The 15,561-nt window shown below is 42.4% G+C and overlaps 1 protein-coding gene across 1 annotated transcript in view; it reads left to right on the plus strand.

Annotated features, from left to right (window-relative positions):
* The first annotated feature begins 1,979 nt into the window (after window positions 1-1,979).
* The window catches only part of ippk (inositol-pentakisphosphate 2-kinase), a 31,171-nt gene continuing 17,589 nt past the window's right edge, over window positions 1,980-15,561 (plus strand). The window contains 3 exon segments of the mRNA NM_001079280.1: window positions 1,980-2,171; window positions 13,035-13,082; window positions 15,183-15,278. Of these exon segments, the coding sequence (NP_001072748.1) occupies window positions 2,091-2,171; window positions 13,035-13,082; window positions 15,183-15,278 (225 nt within the window). The 5' untranslated portion in view covers window positions 1,980-2,090.

The raw sequence follows: 15,561 nt of genomic DNA on the forward strand, positions 1-15,561 counted from the left end.
ACTTTGTTGTTTCAGAAAAAGGACTCCATTTTTAGTTTATTTTATTAATTTTAAGTTTAATTTTAAGTTTCAAAACTTATATTACATTTTTGTGAAACCCACGGGTCGGGCAGGGAGTGGGTTCCGGAGTTAGCCAGCACCTCTGGCGGGGGCAACAAATTTGATGTGATAGGTTCTCTTTAATGAAGACAGCCTGGGAAAGGAGGCAGCAGGAAGTGGAACATATAGGTGGGACTAGTAGGGTTTTAGCAGAAATTTTTAATAAATCAACCCATAACACTACTTTTTTTTAAGCACATTCCTATGTTTAGAGGAGTATAATGCACTGGCACGTTCTTGTTTTTCACACAATATGTTACCTTTGAGTTTGCCCGTATCTAGTAACCCATGGCAACCAGATGTGTTTTCAAACAGCTGGCCAGTAAATTTTATCTTCTGATTTCCTACTATAGATTACTAGACAAATAGCAGACTAAAGGTGGCCACACACACGTGGCGATTTCCGATCGTACAATCGGCCACTAACCGTTCAGGGCTGAAACGGCAGATAAATGGTAGAAACAATAGGATTTCTACCTCCTTCTGCCGATTCAGCCCTGAAGGCAGATTTTGATCAGGCGCCTTCTATGGCACCCGATCAAAATCTTTTAACCTGGCCGATCGGCGAGTCGACCGATATCAGCAGCTTCCTGCAATATCAGCCGACTTGCCATACACGCACCGAATATCGTATGAAACGGGGTTTTGTACGATATTATTGGTGAGTGTATGGCCAGCTTAAAGCTAGCCATGCTCATTCTGATCTGCTCTTTGAATCTCTGCCTAATTTGCCCACAGACAAGCAGAGACAAATAGGGCTGATTTGATCGTTTGGCTCCTGGGCTAATGATAGGATCATAACAAAGACCAAGGCAGGACACAATCAAGGCAGATTTATCAAAATTCAGATTTGATAAACACACTTTTTAAAAAAGCAAGTTTGTCTACTCATTGATTACAAACAAAAATAAAAACACTACAAATAAAGATTGTTACAATGTGCCTAGGACTGCTCCCACTGACACTACATGAGCTCGACTGCTTTTTGATGCAGTATTCTTTTTATTGCATTTTTTGTGATTTTGTTGCATAATAAATGGGGGGAAAGTTTTTTTTCCATGAAAAATTTAGTTTTTTGAGCACCAAAAAAAATTCTACAAAAAACCCTAATAGGCCCCATCAAGATCCATAACCAGCTTTCACTAAGCCAATTTATTATATTACCCTAAAAGAGACTTGTACTTCACTTTTAAAACAGATGAGGTCAGATCTCGACATATATAACAGTTGCTACCAAATTCCATATAAACTATGGGCCTAGCGTCTTTCAGCTCTCGCCCCATGAGCTGCCCTCAGACCTGCCCAAAATAACGCCACCGATCACCGCAGCGTGCGTCACTGAAGCCCTGCTGCTGCTATTGGCCAGTTAGACACATTGCAGCTGGGAGAAAAGACAGATCCTATTGGCCAGTTAGACACATTGCAGCTGGGAGAAAAGACAGATCCTATTGGCCAGTTAGACACATTGCAGCTGGGAGAAAAGACAGATCCTATTGGCCAGTTAGACACATTACCGCTGGAAGAATAACCGGATGCTATTGGCCAGTTACACACATTCTGTTTATACACGTGCTGCTCCGGGAGAATCCGCTCCCTACTGTAGCATACGCGTTCCAGAAGGCAAAAGCCTTTGTCAGCCCGGGCGGTTGCAGCACTAAGTCTCTAGATATTCACTACTTAAACGCACCGCTGCACACACCTCTGCCCCTCACAGAGTCAGAACCATAGAGATGCTGACTTTCTCCTCTATGGTAATCAACATCCGTACCGATAATCGAGAACTGATTGGACAGATAGGCGGAGCGTGGTGACGTAGGCCGGAGTAGATGTGTCTGGATCCCGGCAGGAGGAGTGTGGTACAAATACTCACCGGGGTGTGAGCGGAGCTGTCGGGGCGGGAGGGGACACGTCAACTTGCTTGTTCCTTTCCCTCTCCGGTCTGTCGGTATTCCCACAAGCACGCTCCGCTAGTGCCCGGTGAGGGTGTGGGAATGGAATCGGAGAAGATGGATGAGAATGAATGGAGTTATCACGGGGAGGGAAACAAAAGCCTGGTAGTGTCACACGCTCAGGTGAGGAGTCATTGCTTGGAGCGGGACCGTGCTGTGCGGGGAGCGGGACCGTGCTGTGCGGGGAGCGGGACCGTGCTGTGCGGGGAGCGGGGAACTGGGGAGCCGGGGAGGGGGGGGGGGGCGTCAACACGATGCGCAGCGCCCCTGTGTCATGTGCTGTAACATTCCTGCACCCCGTCTGCCTGTCAGGCGCTCAGACTCTCAGTCCGCAAGCTGTTCCATACTACTCCCTGTACAGCTGTTCCATACTACTCCCTGTACAGCTGTTCCATACTACTCCCTGTACAGCTGTTCCATACTACTCCCTGTACAGCTGTTCCATACTACTCCCTGTACAGCTGTGCCATACTACTCCCTGTACAGCTGTGCCACCTGCTATCCCAGCATCCTTCCTGCCTGTGTGAGAGAGACACAGCTAAGCGAACTGCAAGTCTCACACACTTGTGTTTGTGGATAAGGGCTGGTGTGTGTGGCTACTGCAAGAGCTGGTTTTAGGGCAGAAAAGGGGCCAGTGGCCATGGAGCCCAGCCTCAGAAGATTCCCAATGGATTACATTATAAAGGAGTTATAATATTGTGCGTTTTAATAATGATATACATGGGACATGTGCAACCTGTAGTCCTCCAACTGTTAGCTTTCATGGGGTGAGGCCCTGGGAGATATCAGTGTTAACACATACTTATAAAGCACCAAGTTATTCTGCACTGGGAGTATAAAGCAAATATTTACAGACACAAGCGTTAGAGGGCCTAGCTCCTCAGAGCTTACAGTCTAAAGGTGGCCATACACGAGCAGATCCGCTCGCTTGGCGATGTCGGCAAGCGAGCGGATCTTCCCCCGATATCCCCACCTACGGGTGGGCGATATCGGGGACCATTTAGGTAAAAAAAATAATAATCCGATCGTTTGGCCCTGGGGCCAAACGATCGGATTATGTGGGCGGCAATGGGGCAGTCGGATCGGGGACCGCATCAACGAGCCGATGCGGTCCCCGATCCGACCAGATTTTCTAACCTGGCCGATCGAGATCTGGCCAATTTCAGGCCAGATATCGGTCGGCCAGGCCGCTCTGCTCTCCCCATACACGGGCCGATTAGCTGCCGAATCGGTCCAAGGGACCGATATCGGCAGCTATAGTCGGCCCGTGTATGGCCACCTTTAAAGAGTTATAGTTTGAAAAGGACAGAAGCAGGTTGTATATTCACCCCCCCCCCTCTCCCCAGCCTTTCTACATTGCCAGAGAGCAACTAGTGTAACTATTTGGATGGCTGCAGATGATATAAACTGTCAATCACATTTAGTGAAACTTATTCATTATGTTTGATCACTGTATTGCTGGGGTAATGATGATAAATAGGCTCTGATTGTGTGTGGGGTACATAAGCACCTTGTGGGAGAAGGGCAAATTATTACATTCTGTGGTAATGCTGCCCACGTGGGGGGTAGGGTAGTAATGTCAGTTCTAACAACCCTGGCAAAGGGGGCAGGCTTGCTGGCATATTCCCGCAGGTGAATGCTATCATTCTTATCTGGTGCTGTGTGTATGGCTGTTACTGAGGAGTTCAGCTAAACACCAGTCTAGTACATTCCCATTATCCAGAGTGGCAATAACAGGAGCCAGTACTGGTACCTCTGTAAAGCAGAGGTAGTTCTAGTAGTTTGGGTTAGTATCTTCTTCAGATTTCTTCTGATTAAAAAGGTTTTAGGACTTGTTCATTGGGTTTATTAAACTTTTAGGCTGGGGCAATGTATTGGGCATTAGCAGAGCAGCCCAGTGTCTGTTCTACACATGGCGGTGTTGCCATATTCTGGAGGGGACTGTGTTAAAGTTCAGGTTTTAGAAAGGGTGGTGGCTGTCTCGGATTATTTCAAACAACTACATTTTCTTACAGTATTGGTAATAAAACAACTAGTTATTCTGCCTAATCCACAAGAACAAATTCTGATCCTGTTACTAGCAGTCTCTCATTCTGATGGCAAGCTAATACTATGGGGCACATTCACAAAGGCACGAACGCACCGAGCGAATTTTCGCCAACTTTTTCATACGCTACGGAGCAAATTAGTGGTCACCCTAAAACTCACCCTGATTTAAAGGGTTGTTCACCTTTAAATTAACATTTAGCATGATGTAGAGATTAATATTCCAAGACTATTCATCTTCACTTATTATTTGTGTTTTATGAGTTATTTAGCTTTTTATCCAGCAGATTGCCAATTTGTAATTTTAACAGTTATATGGTTGCTAGCGTCCGAATTACCCTAGAAACCAGGCATTGATTTGAATGAGAGATTGGAATATGAATTAGAGAGGGCATCAATAGGTAATAAAAAGTAATAAGAATGAGAACATTGTAATCATACAGAGCATTTGTTTTTTAGATGTCAGAGTCAGTGACCCCCATTTGAAAGCTGGAAAGAGGAGAAGAAAGCAAATAATTCAAAACACGAAAAGATTAAATGAAGGCCAATCGAAATGTTACAATGAAATAGCCATTCTGTAACATACTAAAAGTTAACTTAAAGCTGAATCACCCTGTTTATCTTCAAACTGACCTTGCAGGTGTATCTAGATTTATCAAAAAATGCATTTCCCTAACTGTCCTTCAGCCTGGTGCCTGATACTTTTGACACATTTTTTAAAATTAGCTTTTAGATCCCATTTAATAATGCCCAGTGTTTTATCAGGGCTTCAATTGACTTTTAAAACTTATGGTATAATTAGCATTATTTATTCCATCCCTCACTTTTCTCCCCAAGCACTGTCTATCTATGGAGGCTACAGTGGGTCTGGTATTTCCAAAAGGATTAGTGTTATTAATGAATTAATAACTTTTTTTTCCACATGATTAACATTTTGTTCTGCTTCTCCAAGTTCTGCTATTAAAAGGGCTAAAGGGAGCACACAACAAATGCCCATTTTGCCCATTTATTAAAGCAGCCCTGGTGAACATGATTTGTTAGTTAATTTATAGTATTTTAAGCAGAATGTGCATGGCCTTTTATTTTTGTATTCCCCCAGGCAGAAGAGCAAGAGCACTAAGCACAGCATCTGGATCAAGGGGGGTACTGGCTAGCCATGTCCTTACCCCTGCTATAGTGCAGGCAGTAAAAACAGGGCCCCACTGGGGTCTGCAACTTCTGCTGCTCCCTTACTTTTGCCCCTCAATGAAGTTGATGTTAGGGGCTGGGAGTAGGGAGGACTACATACATCATGCTTCTATGCTTCCAAATACAGGCTGTGTGTGTGTGTGTATATATATATATATATATATAAGTTTTAAAGGGCTTCATGCCTTATTTTTTAGCTTTCTTTCTATATTTGTTTTACCACTTCCTCCCCTAAGAAGTTGTTACTGTTGACAGACTTGTTTGCAGTTTCAGGCTTGCCTAACTGCTATTATTTCTGCTCGCTGGGCGCAGCAGTAGCACTTACATAAACTAGACGGGTGTGTGTCCTAGTCCTGAAGATATCATTATGGTTTGTTTCTGTCATAGCTGCAGTGCAGACAAACTGTTGCTACAGAAAGCTCTGTATTCCCTTAAAGGCACCTATGAATAAAAAACGGTTTCCTCTGCTAGAGCCTGCACTCTGGTTGGGGGAAACAATAATATTATCCACAAAAATTCTGCCTTGCTAGTGCCTTGCTGCTTGACCATTGTGCACAAGAAGTAGGAGCATTGGAGGCGCCTCCCAATCTTGCATCACATGCATTTGCGTAATGAACGAGTTTGTAGCACTTGATGGTGGCTGTGTTGGCCATCATTCACGCTGGGAGCTCCCTCCCCATGCAGGTGCTTGTGGAGCCTATTAAGTGAAAAAAACATCAAAAAAAAAAATAAAAAAGAGGGTTGTTTCACACTACCGGAGTGTGGGCTGTATTAGCCTACACCTCTGGCAGGGGAAACAATTTTTTTAGTGGTCGGTGCCCTTTAAAATTATACTTATTATTACTGTACATTAAAAGTTACCTGTAGGTCATTTTGATAATTTTTCACTGATAGGTCTCCATTTGTAAGTAATTGTCACTGGAAGTTCCTAAACCTGACTGTTTTGCCCACCTGACTGTCCCTTCTCAGCCTGTCAGTTAGAGCTTTTAATGCTAACGGCCTACTGCTGCACAAATATGGCCGCCCCCTCATAGGGGAACATGGGGGATCAGATAGGGAATGTAAAAGCATCAGGCTACTACTTTTATGGCAAAAATATAAATCGCACACAAAGACATGTTATGATAGATGTAAAATAAGGTTTATTTCTAGTGTCAGTATCTCTTTAAGCACAGTTTACCAGGAGGTTATTATAGAATAGTGATTATATATAATATATGATTTTAACAAGGGTTTTAGCTCTTACTTTCACTGTTTAAAAATATGTCTCTAAAAATGCCGGTGTGTCTATTTTTGAGCCCTGGGCCTGTTTGCATTCACATGGCTTGGGCAGGGGTTAAGAACCCCACAAGCACTGACCTTTTCCACTTCCATACTTCAAAGAGCTTGTGTTATGTTTGGCAAGATACACAGTCCCATTGCGCAGTGGCTGCTGCGCGTTGGCACAGGAACAAATACAGCTCAATAGAAGTTACCAATGGCAGTTAAACATACACTAATACGTGCCTATTTTTCAAGCTGTGGGAGAAATCAGCTGACCGTTTTCCACTAGCTTTTTTGTTACTTATGCTTACATGCAACTATAGCTGTACAGGATTTGTACCCCGTAGCTTTTAATGACCACTAACTGCAAGTTGTAAAAAGGCAACATGGCTTCCTCTGAGTAGGCAAAATTTGCTCTTAGGAAACTATAACTTTTAAAATCAGATTTTTGTACCATTAAGATAATTTTTAATTGATCTTCATTGTATTGTATTTTTTTTTTTTTTTTACAATGTTTTATGAAAATTGTAATGCAACTCTGCCTTTGGAGTTTATTGACCCTTTAATAACACTAGCAACTAGACAGTGGGTTGAATGGCAGACTGGAAGGAGAGTAGGAGAGGGCAAGCTTCTATTCCCTTTTGTTAAATATAATGAATGCGTGTTTTATGTTACGGACTTCTGTTTTGTGTGAGCCTTTCGGTTTGATGTTTACCCCGTGTGATAGAATTACTAGCAAGGTGCGCAGTGTTGTTCTGGGCCAACTGTCGCACTATATGGGTCAAACATTGGCTCCTCAAGATTTATTGCATTCTGTGGTAAAACCCACACCATGCACATGAGCCTGGATATTCAGCCTTCTATCCTGGTATCATCCTGGTATTCCTCCTTCTGTGAGAATATACCCCCTCTAATAGAAAGGTCTAGAGCCTCTTATTTAATAATGCATCTGTATCTGTCTAGATTTCATCACTTTACTCATTGTTACTGTGTTTTTACATTTGCCTGCTGTGGGTGTGTATGTATATCTGTAAATAACAGATGAAATCAATCCTTTTATTATTTAAAGGCAGAGTTGTGATCACTCTTCTGTACTGAGAGCACTCGCAAAGCTCTGAGCACACATGCTGCCATTGTCTCTCGTTTGGCTAGCACTTCTACTTACGGCTACTAGATGGAAACCTGCCAGAACTAAATAAGATATCTGGGCTTTATTTATGGTTCTTTACTGCTGATGTCTAGTGATAACTTAAAGGACCAGTAACATCAGTAACTAAGGTGTTTTATATATGTAATCAAATATATTTACTGTTGCACTTCTCTGGTTCATATAAGTTTTATTGTTTATAAATAAGATTCTGTGCAGCTGTTTAAGCCGCATATGGTTATAAAGGCACAGTTATGCTGCAAATAATAAGATTTGTAGGATGCAGTTATTTTAGGTCAAAGGAAGGTAGATAGGTCAAATGCAGCATTACAGAATGAAAACCTTTTCTCAAATAAAATAGGAATTTTTTCCAAGATTGCTTATTTGTAGGTAATCAAACAACAGATGCAAACTTATAGAATATATAAATGGAATACAAGTATTTTACCTTTTTGGCTGGTCCTTTGCTGCTGTTTGGGTATGGGATCTATCATCTCTAAATGTATTATCCAGAAACCTTCAAAATACAGGTATGGGAACTGTTATCCAGAATGCTCGGGACCTGGGGTTTTCCGGATAAGGTGTCTTTCTGTAATTCTGATCTCCTATCTGAAGTCTGCTAACAAAACTATTTAAACCGTAATTAAACCCAGTAGGCCATGGCCACTTACACTCTGGACCATCACTCTGGGACTGTTTGCAGGAACCACCGAGTCCATTGGGGAGGTATGACCAAATTTTCTTGGGAAAATTGAAGAATTACAAAATAATTATTTGCTTAAAATGTACTGTAAGGACAACGGCCTTCCCATAATTTGGAGCTTTCTGGATATCGGGTTTCGAGATAAGGGATCCCTTACCTGTATAACTGAACGGCTGAAAGGATAACATACCTAGAATGACGAGCATCTTATAAAACATCTAAAACAGTACAAACCTTCTATGTATTTTATATGCTGTGAAAACTGCATGGTGTATTCTTCCAGCAAGACTGCACACACACCTGTACCCATACAGTATACACACACACACCCCTATACCCATACAGTATACACACGCACGCACACCCCTATACCCATACAGTATACACGCATGTGCTACTTCAGCATCCCAGTCCTTTTGATAGTTTTACTAAGCATTTCCCTTTCTTGTTTATCACTTTCCCTGTGCTGCTGTGATCTGTTAACTACTTTCAGTTTTATGTCCTGTGAATTAATCACACACAGTCTTTCCAATCGCCAACTCTCTGTATCTGCTTAATTCTTCTTTCTTAAATCAACAGCTTCAAGAGCCAGTTTTCCCTTATAAGGTTTACTCTACCATCCCAGATATAATAATAGCATTAACATAATGGAGGCGACTAAGGGAAAGGGAAGAACAGAGTAACAAAGGGAGGATAACCGATACTAAATGTAGTTGAAGGAAGAGGGAGCATGCATGGGGAACAAGCCAGTGCTTCCTTTGTTTCACTGCATTTTGCTGCTAGCAACCTTCCTTAAATACATGGCCAAGAGCAAGTCCCCCCCCCCTCTCATAAAGTGAGCTTTATATGTATATTTTGTATTGGTATGCTGACATGGGGATAATTCTATTATATGCTATCTTAATATATACATATGCAGCCAGCCAGTGCTAAACATTAGAACTGCTTTCAGATAACCTATTGTTTCCCCGAGTCCCACGCTGGACCTGAATTTCTAAAGCTGGCCATACACGCACCGATAATATCGTACAAAACCTCGTTTCGTACAATATTCGGTGCGTGTATGTCAAGTCGGCGAGTCGAGGAAGCTGCTGATCAGTCGACTCGCCGATCGGGCCAGTTAAAAGATTTTGATCGGGCGCCATAGAAGGCGCCTGAGCAAAATCTGCCGTCGGGGCTGAATCGGCAGAAGGAGGTAGAAATCCTATTGTTTCTACCTCCTTATCTGCCGTTTCAGCCCTGAACGGTTTGTGGCCGATTGTACGATCTTTCGTGTGACCGATGGTCGCACGAAAGATCGGAAATCGCCACGTGTGTCGCCACCTTTACTATTGAGTGCTATTCTGATATCTACTGGGAGCTGCTATCTTGCTTCCTTCCCATTGTTCAATTGCGGCTTCTGGGCAGTTGATATCACTCCAACTTGCAGCTCAGCAGTAAAGTGTGACTGAAGTTTATGAGAGCACAAGTCACATGGCTGTGGCACTCTGAGAAATGAAGAATATGGCTAGCCCCATGTGAAATTTCAAAATTAAAATCTGTGTTTTTGAAAATGCAGGATTCTGCTGGAGATGCTCTATTAACTGAGGTGTTTTTTTTTTTTTTTATATAAAGTATTCCTTTTATGAACTCCACCTTTTAGCTAAACACCTATTTTCTAAGCCGTACTTGTGCCCCACATGGAACCCCTGGGTGCCATATTTCCTGGCCCTGGGGAGGCAGCACAGCAGTCCTGTGTGTTAGCTTTGCAAGTAATTCAAGGAGCAGAGTGTTCTTTTTAATCAATAGGATTCTTTATACCTCTGACAGGTTCTCAGTGTGCACATTCCAACTGCAGTTACAGTTATACAAGGCTAAAATTGCTGCTTGGCCGTTACACCCATACCCATGGAACAAAGAGCTGCTTAATCACTGATAGCAAGGGTTTATGTGTAATTTGTGTGAAATCTGAACCACACTGTTTAGCTGAACCCACAAGGCATGATCACTGTACTGCTTAGGTGCAATTAGACAGAGATTTAATGTGTCCTGCCAACTCTGTAATTTAGTGTACTTTCCCACGCTGCCCTGCAAGCCGGGCCACTATTACGGTCACTTGTGTGGCCTTGTTTTAAAAATGATACACCAGGAATTATTTCTGGTGTTTTACAAAAACACATTTCTGTATACATTTTTCAGGAGTTGGTTTCCTGCCTAGCTGTTCCAAAAGCCTAGGAGATATTGCTAGCCATGCTTTGACATAGATTGGATATTGGCATTTGTGTGGCAAGTTAGTTAATACACTGCTAGACCCTGAGTGCCCATGTAGGGCCTTGCACCGTAGAAGGTACAAGTTACTTACCTGTAGAGGTGATGAGACGTATGAGTTATCTGATCCTTGCTGAAAGCAATAGGCACAATAAAAAGCATCACACCTACTGGTCTTTTACTTGCTGACACACTCAGGCTCATAGAGAAAGCACCCTAAGATTTTAAGCTTATTAGACCTGTGCAGCGTCATAGGGCGCCTATGGAACCCATGTAATACACTCCATAAACATTTAGTATGAGCTTAGGAGGATACGCTGAATTGGGAGATATTCTAAAATATGATGGTTTTTTGTAATTGTTAAAACGTATCATTTGACGTCCCTTCTGGTTGTAATTCTATGGTTTCTTCTTTTTGATTTCTCCCCTAAATCCCCATATGGTCAGTGATCTAAGCTGTGTGTAGCTGTGAAGCTGCTTTGACTGTATGAGAGGTTGGGGTTAAATTGGTTTCACTAAAGGAGGAGATATTCTCTAATTACTTTTACCTCTAGGTATTGTAAATAAGGCAGTGTTACAAGAGAAGTTATTCATTCCCTGCAGGCATAGTTTGTCATCGATTCTCGTAACAAGGCTGCTGTTACATACAGTAGTGTATTACTGTGAGTTCCCATTCAGAGAGGTTAGGCCAGTTCTGACCAATCCAGGGATGACAGGCATAGGTGGGCAGCTTGAATATATTGCAATATATGGACAAACAATCCCGTGTTGTATAAAGGGAAGGGAATTTTAAGTAGCTTAATGCGCAGAATGTCTGTATGAATATTGTGATCACATTGCACCCAAATCTAATGGTCCAAAATTGTTTAGTTGTGAGCACAACTTTCCCTTATTTGCTATAGGGGGTGTGTATGTGTGTATATATAGATACATATATACACGCACACGCATGCACACATATACAAACACATTATTTTATATATGCACAATCCACGACAGGCACTTTCTTCACTCTAAGGCGTTTTATTTAACACAGGGGTGCCCATCAGTATACAGCACATAAATCATAAAAGTAAATCCTGCCCTCTGGGCGCTACCTTCACACATTTGATGAGTTCCCTCACTAACCTTGGAGAGTAGCACTCACAATACTTGGGAATTCTTAGCCTCCTGGCTTTCCTCTCAGTTTCCAGGATACCTAGGGGCATATTTATTATGTTGTGTAAAATGAAATTTGCAGAAATGTATGCTCATGTATGCAGAGTTTTTTTTTTTTTTTTTACACTGCATAATAAATCTGCCCCGTAGTCGTTTGGTCTTGCAGTAGCAGGCAGCACCCCAGCCCCTCTGGGAGTTCCTAACACAGGCAGGCAGCGTTGGATAATCCTCCCACTCATATCAGTTTCAGCAGTAGTTTCTAGAATGTGCAAACATAGGCTTTATCTACAGAACACAAAGCATCCTGACTCAGGACATAATAATAGCTGTTCATGCTGTTATCTCTTTCACAAGTTATGCTGCTGTTATGCTGCTCTGCATCAGACTTTAGAGAATTAATATGCTGGATATTTTACTTCCAAACTGCTTCCTAGCAGGACACAGTATCTGTAAGGCACTTTAGAAGCAGGGTTATCGCATGAGAATGGCGTGACTGTACTGATGCCAGGAATAGAAGCCCTATTTATACTCGGCCCTCTGTACCCTCACTGTTAGTGCCTGCCTGTTCTATTCCGTACAAGCCTGGTACTGCATTCCCCCCAGCCTGTTATCAGCTGTCTGTGCTTGTGCACTATTTACCTTGAATGGCTGCCCCCTAAATTGATATACAGCTGCTTATTTATATAAACCAGGGGTGGGCAAATATTTTGGCTCAGGGGCCACATTGACTTACAGACGGGCTGGGCCGGGCCAGCATTACGCCCAGGGCTGCTATCGGAAATCACAGGGCCTCCCCCAGCATCCTGCAGCTCCCCACCCCAGCATCCTCCGCAGCATCCTTCAGCTCCCCCCCCCAGCAGCATCTTCCAGCTCCATTCCCCAGCGTCCTCCATCTCCCCCTCCGGCTCCCTGAATCCTCTGGCTGCTTCTGACCCCAGCTCCGGCTCTGCAGTCTTAAGCCAATGCCCTGCACTGAGCTGATTCTCACTGGTTTGGCAAACTATGGGGAGTAGGGTGACATTACTTGGAACTCACTGTCTGTTTTCTGTGCAAGTTCAGTGGCCTATACTTTGTACAGTACTGTGAATATTGTGATGTAGGTTTTTCCTTATGAGTAACTCCTCATGCATATGATAATGCTACCGTGCCCTATGAGATAGGGATCAGTAAAGCAGGGGATTGTAACAAACAGTTATACGCCATAATGATTGTGTTTTTATTTCTCTCTCCCCAGAGCTGTGTGGTTTTGCGTTTCCTTAAGTTTCTCCCCAACATAAATAAGGTAAGAACCCTGTTACCTCCACAGCATTACAAACTTATCATAGCCGTTGGGGTACAGTCTGTTATAAAAACTACAGCCCTCATCTACAGGGCATTCTACTGTGCTAGTGACATGTTAACTCCAAAGTGCTAACCCATTCAGTCATTCGGTTAGTTCTGTTCATTCAGCTACAGTCAGGGTTTATATACATGTAAATACTTACATTTTGGCCTGTGGTTATTCGCCTCATAGCAACAGGGTCTTCATACTTCCCAGCAAAATCCTGTAGCTACTAGGAACAAGCAGGTCTCTGGCTGATTTGGCAGATGTGTACAATGATGTAGTCCTTAGCTGACATGATTTTCTAACCTGCCCAATAGGACGGGCCATAAAAAGACAAATATGAGCCAATAAGCTTCAGTCTGGTCAGAAGGGAGAGGTAGGGTGTATTTCATTGGTGACAGGGAGGTCGATGTTTCTGAGGACCATGAGCTTTAGGTCCTTCATTTGGCCTGAAGGCCCCCAGTCCAACACTGCCATAGATTTATCTTCCCTAAAACAAAGTATATTGTTTTTGAAATTTAATGTTTTCATTTAATACACCAAAAATTACTTTTTTCCCTATTTTTTTTTTCTTTTACCTGTTTTCTTAATGTTTAAATGCTACAATTTCCCACCCATGATTCTCACTAACAGATCATGAAACGGCATCTTTAAAGGAGAAGGAAAGGTAAAAACTAAGTAAGGTTTATCAGAAAGGTCTATGTAAATACAGCCATAAGCACTCACAGAAACGCTGCACTGACTATTCTGTGAAAAGATTTCTTGTGTCTGTAATTCATGTGCCAGAGACACGCAGCTTTCTCTTTCTCCCCTCTCCTGCTCCCCCCTCCCTCAAGAATGCTAAGAACTCACTCCCCCCCTTAGGAATGTGGATCTGAGCCAATCAGCAGGAAGCTGACTCATAGGGGCACATTTACTAATCTACGAACGTCCGAAAAGCGTCCGAATGCGGTTTTTTGTAATGATCTGTATTTTGACTTTTTCGAGCGCTCAATACGAAAAAGTCGCGACAATTCGCGAAAGTCGTAATGGCTATGAAAAAGTTGCGACAATTCGCTCAAGTCGTAGCGGCTACGAAAAAGTCGCAAAAAATGCGAAAAAGTCGCAAAATGTTTGTTTTCCAATCCGAATTTTTCGGATTCGTGGATTAGTAAATCAGCCCCATAGTCTAACTAACTGAGCATGTTCACTTGGTCTGCATGTCTGTGCAGGAGTGTGGCATTATGGGAACTTTCTTTACCCAGCTCAGCGTTTTTTCTTCCTGTTTGGCTTCTGATCATCTGAACAGGTGAAATATGGGGAGACTTAAGGGCACTATTGAGACAACTGAAGGTATGCCTGTAGCTTGAGATTAACTCTTTATTAGCCTTTCCTTCTCCTTTAAACTATCACAGTTGCATACATTTGGTGATAAATTTCTCAACACTTACTTTAGTCTTTGTGAGCCGCTAATGTATCAAATTGTAACCAATTATTGTGCAGGCTGAGTTTCTACTGGGACATTTTGAGAACAGGAAATGTAATCTCGCTATCTAAAAGCTTGCGAGACTCTATAGAAGTCAGTGGGAGTTGTCCTAGGCAAGGTCAAGCCACATTTGCAAACTGTCAAAATTCTAGGTATTCAAGTTTTTTCATTGAATGAGTTTTTTTTTTTTATTAATAAATAAGTGAGCATTCGATTATGCAAGGTTATTCGATTTAGAAAAACTCATTCACAAACTCGAAATTGATAAATAAGCCCATTAGTCTCATATTTATCAAAGGGTGTATACAGGCAGTTTACCAGAAGAGACCTCCCTGGCTTGTATAGAAATTTTATAGTTCACTTTTGGCAAACAGTCTGTTCACCCCTTGCTCTTGTTTTCTCCCCTGAACCCTCTACCCCATTCAAAAAGATCTTCATGAAAAGGTAAGTGTGGCCCTTAAGTGTCCTGAGGATAATTTTGGTGGTCTCTATGCTATAATAGATTTTGTTTTTACCCCTTCCCTGCCAGACTGAGACTGCACCTTCCTGTATGGTTTGTTGGAGACTAACTGCTGCTTCTTTTCCTTTCCCAGAGCACAGAAGAAGTCTATCAGCACCTGCACAATATTCTAGATTTCGGCAAACACATAATGAAGCAGTTCCTGGGGGAAAACTACGTGCATCATGGGGTATGTGCAGTATAACACAGAAAGACTGGAATATTGCCATTCAGGGTATCGTAGGAGGATTCACCCAGATATGGTTAAGGTGAATTCTTTGGGAAATTTCCAAAAATGCAATTTTGAGAACTCTTCTCAGGCAATTCGAAGTTGGTCTTAATTTTTTATTTGTGTTTTTTACATTATTTAGCATTTGTGCAGCTACTCTTAAGTTTGGAATTTCAGCAGCTTTTCTGGTTGCTATGGTACAAATAATCCTAGCAGCCAGGCAGTGGTTTAAATAAGATGATTA

Source organism: Xenopus tropicalis, chromosome 4 (genome assembly GCF_000004195.4).
Source record: "Xenopus tropicalis strain Nigerian chromosome 4, UCB_Xtro_10.0, whole genome shotgun sequence".
Classification (NCBI taxonomy): Eukaryota; Metazoa; Chordata; class Amphibia; order Anura; family Pipidae; genus Xenopus; species Xenopus tropicalis.